The following is a 7,071-nucleotide window of genomic DNA, read 5'->3' on the forward strand; positions in this document are numbered from 1 at the left end:
TTTTTTTTTTTTTTTTTTTTTTTTTTTGCTCCAAGACAATTTTGTTCATTCAGAAACAGGGTATCATCAACGGCTTTTTGCTCACATTCTAGGGCAATTTTGAAAAGCTACTTTCTTTTTTCAATACCTCAATATTCTTTTAAGAAGTAGTACTCAGACTTAAATTTTAAAGAAAAAATAGCCGATAATGGAGTACGTACGGGCTTAAAATTGAAACCCTAGTTTAAAAATCCTTATTGAATTGATTGAAACACAAGCTCAAAAAAACTGAATCATAATTGTTATTTTTGTCATTGTTGCAAGGAATGACGTGTATGAATGGACCATATCTCCAAAAATTTTGGAAAACCCATGAAACTAATCTAAAATTGAACTTGCACGGACCTTGTTTGGTTCCTCAATTGAGCTAATTTTAAACTTAAAATTTCTAAAAAGTTCCATAAAAAAAAAAAAATCTAATCTTATGAGCATCTAATCTTATCAACTTCACATTGGCCATGGAATCTTAAGGACCTCAAGTCTTCTTGAACATACTCAATTTTCCACTTGATTCTAACGGTTAGATTTCAAGATATGAGTGGTTTGGTGCAACTGATTAATTATAAAACCAAATATGCAGAAAATCTATTGGCATGGGCATTTTTCGTAATTAAATTTCAACGCTCCAGTACCCATTACTCGCGAGGAGTAACTACACAGGTCGATTAAGATGCGTGTTAACTTACAGGCATAGGTAACATTGAGGATTTTAAGGACAGGATAACTCTTGCTGCCATCTACCAAGCAGTCCCGAATGACGTTCTTCTCATTTTAGCAGAGAAGGATTCGACAAAGGCAGTGTGGGAGACGCAACAAACAATACATGTGGGAGTGGAACGTGTCATTCAAACTTTTTCTAAAATTCTTTTCTAGTTTTAGATTATTTTTTTTTTGTTGAGCATCTTAAAATTCGTTTTCAACAAGGAATTTCAAAATTTATAATTAATATGTATGATGGTTCAAGAACACAAAACGTTTGAATTGAAATAAAAAAATTAAAAAAAAAACACATTAAATGAAAGTTTAGCATAAGGCAATGTTTTTGGATTTTATTAGTATAAGAAGAAAGGAAGAAGATACATAAATGTGTTGGATGCATAAACACATTAAATGTAAAAAATTAAATTTAAAAATGGTAATAAATTAGTAATGGTTGAAGACAGATAAGCAGGACAATTAAATGATTATTTTAATTTGGATTTACTCCATTTGTATCCCAAAATTGGCATCATTTATGACATTTGACCTTCTTTGTTTGCCATTGCTGTCCATTTTGGTTGCTTATCTGGCAAAATATATATATATATATATATATATATTAATTTCTCGATATAAATTTAGTTCCATTTCCTCCCGTTCTTGGTTTAAATTAGTTGAACTATGCTTTAAATTGGTTATATCCATAGATTTATAAATTTATAAATAAAAAAATTATCCTTAAATTCTTAAACTTTCAAAAATTTAAGTAATATTTTTAAACTCTTAAAAACGTTTTAAAAAAAATACTCTTGACATTAATATTTTGTTTCAAATATACCGTTGAACCTTTAAGAGTATTTAAAAATATTCATTAATACTTTTAACTTTTCTAAAAAAAATGTGAAAATATTGAACAAACATTAACCCTCTAATTTTTTTTTTTTTAATGTTTTAAAAAGTTATGGTTGTTTGTGGGTAAAAATATTTTAAATTTTTTTAAAAAAAATTAATGTTATTTTTGAAGTTTTTAAAAAACTCGAGGTTATTAACCAAACCTTTGAAAGATCAATAACTTCTAAAAATTGAATGATATTCTTGAAGTAAACATAAAAAACAAACGGTTAAGAATATTTAGTACTAAATTATAGTTTATGGTATATATTATATGTTATTATAAGACAAACATTTAAATATTTATCTTTTTACTATAAATATCTTTCCATATATTGTTCTCTTCGTTTATTATCGTTGTAATTTATTTGATTATAAATAGAGGAGTTTCACACCTTATTTACCTGCCGTGGATTATGCAAATATTCTCACAAACAATAACAGGGATATTTTTTAATTATTTTGTAAAGCTTGGAGGTGTTTTTAGTAATTTAGCGGAGTTTTTTCTTTTTTTAAAATGAGATTTGTTTCCTATTTTCTAATATTATAAAAGGATAAAAATATGATTTACACATTATTATTATTATTGATGAAATGAAAATGTGAGAATTTAAAAACGAAAAGAAAACTATATTGATGATGAGAAAAAGAAACATGAAATTATCTAAGAGAAGAAGGCATTGGACCATATCACATTCTCACTATTATAACTATGATCTTCGAAACTCAAACCCATATCATCCCCTACAAACTCCATCCCATCCTCAGGGCTCACCACCTCCATCACCCACGCCGCCGTCTGGGGGGGCGGCGGCGGCGGCGGCCTTTTGAAGGAGTCAATGCGTTTGCTGATGCCCTTCAGCGTCTCGTCAATGACCCAACTAATGTCATTCAAGTCCACCATGGTGAGACCTTGCAACCATTCTGGTCCAGTCAGGACCTGGAACATCAACCGTGTCACCTCCTTCTCGCGATTTTCTTTCCTTATCTTCTTCAGCTGCTCCTCCGCTTTGGCGATCCGTTGGCGCAGAAACGTGTCTTGGTTCACCTGTTATCCAAAGATCGTCATAATTGTGTTAAGAATGAGAAGCTCTAATAACAACTAAAAAATAATGCTTTTATATCATGTTATGAACGAGAAACAAAAGTAAATTTCGACCCACTTATATGTATGGGGTTTTCAATTGTTTCTCATTCTTGCTCTGAGTGAAAAATATTAGTGGACTTTCAACCTCACTTATGTTTCTAAGATTTTCAATCCCACTTTTGTTTCCGGGATTTTTCATCCCCTCATTATTGATCTGATACCAAATGAGAAATAGAATTAGACTTTCGACCCACTAATGTTTCTGGGATTTTCCATCCAACGTATGTTTTTCATTCTTGGTGTGATACCATGGTAAGAATGAGAAACAGAAATGGACTTTAGAGCCACTAACATTTCTGGGATTTATCTCATTCTTGCTCTGATATCATTATGATAAGAATGAGAAACCGAAGTAAACTTTAGAGCCACTAACGTTTCATAGGTTTAGCCTAAAATGAGTTGGGTAACGAACGAAGGAATTTTACCATCTTCTTGCTCTGCTCCATTTCGGGCATGTTCTTGAACTGAGAGAGAACGCGTTGGACGCCGAGGACGGAGGGCCAGAGCTCGGGTGGAGAATCGTAGGGGCTGAACACGATTGCGCAAGCTTGGATCCCACAAAGAGTGGTTAATTCACTCAACTTCTTCAAAAGACCTTTCTTCCTCTTCTTGTAGGTGGCCTTTCTTGCAGAGTCGTTCACAATGTAAGCCAACTTCACCTTCTTCCTTGCCATCTTCTTCTTCTTCTTCGTTTTTGTCCTTTCAATAATAATCTTAATTAATGCACACTCCATCATTTTGTTGCTTTATATATGCATTCACTTTTACAACAAATTTATTGCATTTTCTGTAATCACACCCATTGCTCGTTACCAAATCATCTCAATTAATTGGTGTCAAATATTTATATCAACAAATCATTTAAGCTTTTATTTAAATAAATATTTGTGTAAATAAGTTTTTTTTTTTTTTTTTTTTTTTTTTTTTTTTTTTTTTTTTTTTTTTTTTTNTTATTAAAATAATTTCAAATAATTAAACTTTAATTCATGAGTAAATATATTATATATAATATATTTTAAATTTTAGGTTTTTAGTTTAATAATTATTTTTATTTTATTAAGTGAAATTATTAAAATAATTTCAAATAATTAAACTTTAATTCATGAGTAAATATATTATATATAATATATTTTAAATTTTAGGTTTTTAGTTTAATAATTATTTTCATTTTATTAAGTCAAATTATTAAAATAATTTTAAATATTAAACTTTTATTTATGAGTAAATATTTTATGTATAATATATTTAAAATTTTAGGTTTTTTAGTTTAATAATTATTTTCAAATAAATTTAATAAAATTATAAAAACTTTTAATAGTAGATAATTAGTAATAAATTATACTTCTTATATTTTAAAAACCATTTTTCTCATGGTTTCAACTTTGTAATAGACCATATTATATCCTATAAATCGTATAATTATGATAAAGTATTAATAAAATAATTAAAAAAATTGAAATAACGTGTATTTTTTAAAATAATAATAATAAAGAGTTAATTTATCATACATGTTTCATGAAATTCATTAATTATAATGATTATCCTTACCATAAATTAATAATAATGGTAGTTAATTGATTAAATATATATTAATTAATGAATTGATATTTTCATAATTGATTTGATAATAGATGTTAATGCTTGTTTTATGAAATTAATCCTAAAATATATTATTTAAGTACATTAATTAATTAGATAAAATTAAATTAAATTAAATTCATCAAATAGAAACAAAAGAATTTTAAATAAACAATTAATTATAATTATTAAAAACAAATATATGTACTAAATAATGATAAATAAGATAGACGAGGAGAGAGAAAGAGAGGGTGGGCAAAAAATGTAACTGACTTTCTTTTTATTATTATAATGAAGTCGCTATTACTTAAATGAATTTATTAAGAAAGATAGTCTTCTTTTAAAATATTTCAAAAGTACTTATATGTTCATAAAAAAAAATAATTAAAATAGTTACAATAGAAAACAAATAACGTGAATTTTTTATTAGATAAAGAAAATTAAAACAATGTCCTCGTCTATTGAAGGACTACAAATAACTACCATGGCTTCGGTCTCATGACCATCACTGTTGAAATATGATTCTTAGTTCAAAAGAGTTAAGTTCAATAATTGTATGAGGACATTTATATTTATGATTTAAGTATTTTAGAATATAACTAATATTTTAGGAAAGAGATGTACATATTTTAGAAAAATGATTTATATTTGTTAGGAGTAGATTGGGTAGGCTCTAATATAACCTCCACCCTATCTAGGTTTTCATTCCATGAAACACAAAACAGTAGTATTCTACATGGTGTTTTGTATTATGTTTTCGATTGATCTTAATAAAGAGTGTGAGTGTTTCCAACATAGAGTTGTGTTCAACAATTTAGTATTAGAGCGAGGTTAGTGTAGATTGTCTGATCTCTTGAAATTCTTAGTATGCTTTGTGATTGCAGCTCTGACTAATCTTCCACATCAGAAACGATTTCTTGAGATTATTAGTGAGTGAATTTTTTTGTGTCGTGAGTAGTCTGTGATGCCGCAAGTCTTTTGTCGAAAGAGCTTGTTTGGTAATATTGAGGTATTGCCAACACGATGGGTGATTTTCAAATCATTGGAGGAATCAAGAAACTCAACAACAACAACTACAACACGTGGGCAACATGCATGATGTCCTATTTACAAGGACAAGACCTTTGGGAGGTCGTTGGCGGGAGTGAAACTACGCCGCCAGAGGAGGATTCTAACGGCGCCTTGCCCAAATGGAGAATCAAAGCAGGCAAAGCAATCTTTGCCTTGAAGACCACAATCGAAGAAGAGATGTTAGAGCATATTTGGAATGACAAGACACTGAAAGAAGTATGGGACACGTTCGTGCTGCTATTCTCAAAGAAGAACAATATGAGGCTACAACTTCTAGAGAATGAGTTGTTGTCAATTTCACAATGTGAAATGATAATTGCTCAGTACTTCCACAAGGTCAAGTCAATCTGCTGGGAGATTACTGAACTAGACCCAAAATACGCCATTGGAGAATCTCGAATGAAGAGAATCATTATCCACGAATTGCGATTAGAATATAGAAGTTTCGTTATTGCTGTACAAGGATGGTTTACTCAATCATCACTTGCAAAGTTCGCAAATTTGTTAGCCAACCAAGAAGCCATGGCTAAACAAATGGGAGACATCACATTGAAGGGAGAAGAAACACTGTACACAGGTAAAAGCCAGAGCAACAAAAAAATTTGTTAGCCAGCCAAGAAGCCATGACTAAACAAATGGGAGACATCACATTTAAGGAAGAAGAAACACTATACACAAGTAAGAGTCAGAGGAACAAGAAAACTTGTTAGCCAGCCAAGAAGCTATGGCTAAACAAATGGGAGGCATCACATTTAAGGAAGAAGAAACACTAAACACAAGTAAAAGTCGAAGCAATAAGAACCAAACGTGGATACAAAAATGGTGACAAAAGAAGAAGCCATCAAGGAACTGCACAACCTGAGAGAGCTCAGAAGAATGATAACAAGAGTTCTCAAGGAAAGAGATTTGAGGGTAAGTGCTACAGTTGCGCGAAGAAGGGCCACATGTCCAGGGATTGTTGGTCCAAGAAAAAACTGCCGAAAGCAATGTGGCATCCTCCAATATAGAGATTGAGGAGGAATGAGATGTAGAGGCAATATGTGTCACAGAAGAAAATGAGCTAGTGCTCATGGCAATGATGAGAGACTTGTATGATAGCGATCCATCTACCAAATTTTCCAATCTTTATTTACCATAAGGGCTGGAGGAACTTGTATGATAGCGATCTTCGCCACTGGACTAAATGTTTCATCATAGTGTAGTCCATATTCTTGAGAGAACCTTGGGGCTACAGTCTGAGCTTTGTATCTACATTGATCCATCTCGGGTACATTTTATTTCATAAACCCACTTGCAAGAGATGGATTTGACATCTTCTTCTCAGTTCCCAAGTTTGATTTTGCTCTAGGGCTATAATTTTTTCCTCATCGCTTTGTGCCAAACTGAGTTTTGTGATGCTCATATGTCTGGCTCATTAACTTCATCTTCTACTGCGTTGACATACTCTGGATTTGACTTTTAGATTATTTCTTTCTGTCTAAGTTGTTGAGGTGTCATTTTCTTTTTGAGTTCACGTGATTGAGTCACTAACATTAATGCCACTCAAATCTCCTCGCACATCAGCAATTAAGCAAATGTGTATAATTTGTTCCCCCGTCTTCTGTGGAAGAATTTCTTCAATGTTGTCTAAGTCTTATAATACTTCA

General features: G+C 30.9%; 1 protein-coding gene across 1 annotated transcript; it reads right to left on the reverse strand.

Moving 5' to 3' along the window:
* Positions 1 to 2,293: 2,293 nt before the first annotated feature.
* On the reverse strand, positions 2,294 to 3,473 carry LOC111437851 (agamous-like MADS-box protein AGL80). The gene is made up of 2 exons (XM_023075924.1): positions 3,202 to 3,473; positions 2,294 to 2,677 (listed from the first exon to the last, which is right to left on the reverse strand). Exons 1-2 carry the CDS (start codon positions 3,448 to 3,450, stop codon positions 2,294 to 2,296), a joined length of 633 nt encoding a protein of 210 aa, XP_022931692.1. The 5' UTR covers positions 3,451 to 3,473.
* Between the last annotated feature and the right edge of the window lie 3,598 nt (positions 3,474 to 7,071).

Source organism: Cucurbita moschata, unplaced genomic scaffold (genome assembly GCF_002738365.1).
Source record: "Cucurbita moschata cultivar Rifu unplaced genomic scaffold, Cmos_1.0 Cmo_Scf00067, whole genome shotgun sequence".
In the NCBI taxonomy this organism is placed as follows: Eukaryota; Viridiplantae; Streptophyta; class Magnoliopsida; order Cucurbitales; family Cucurbitaceae; genus Cucurbita; species Cucurbita moschata.

What these genes read in the sequence shown, in the direction of transcription:
- LOC111437851 (XM_023075924.1), bottom strand. Translation starts at nt 3,450, where the DNA reads ATGGCAAGGAAGAAGGTGAAGTTGGCTTACATTGTGAACGACTCTGCA. An exon ending in TGGAGCAGAGCAAGAAGATG is followed by an intron (nt 2,678 to 3,201) that starts GTAAAATTCCTT and finishes TTTGGATAACAG; the next exon opens with GTGAACCAAGACACGTTTCT.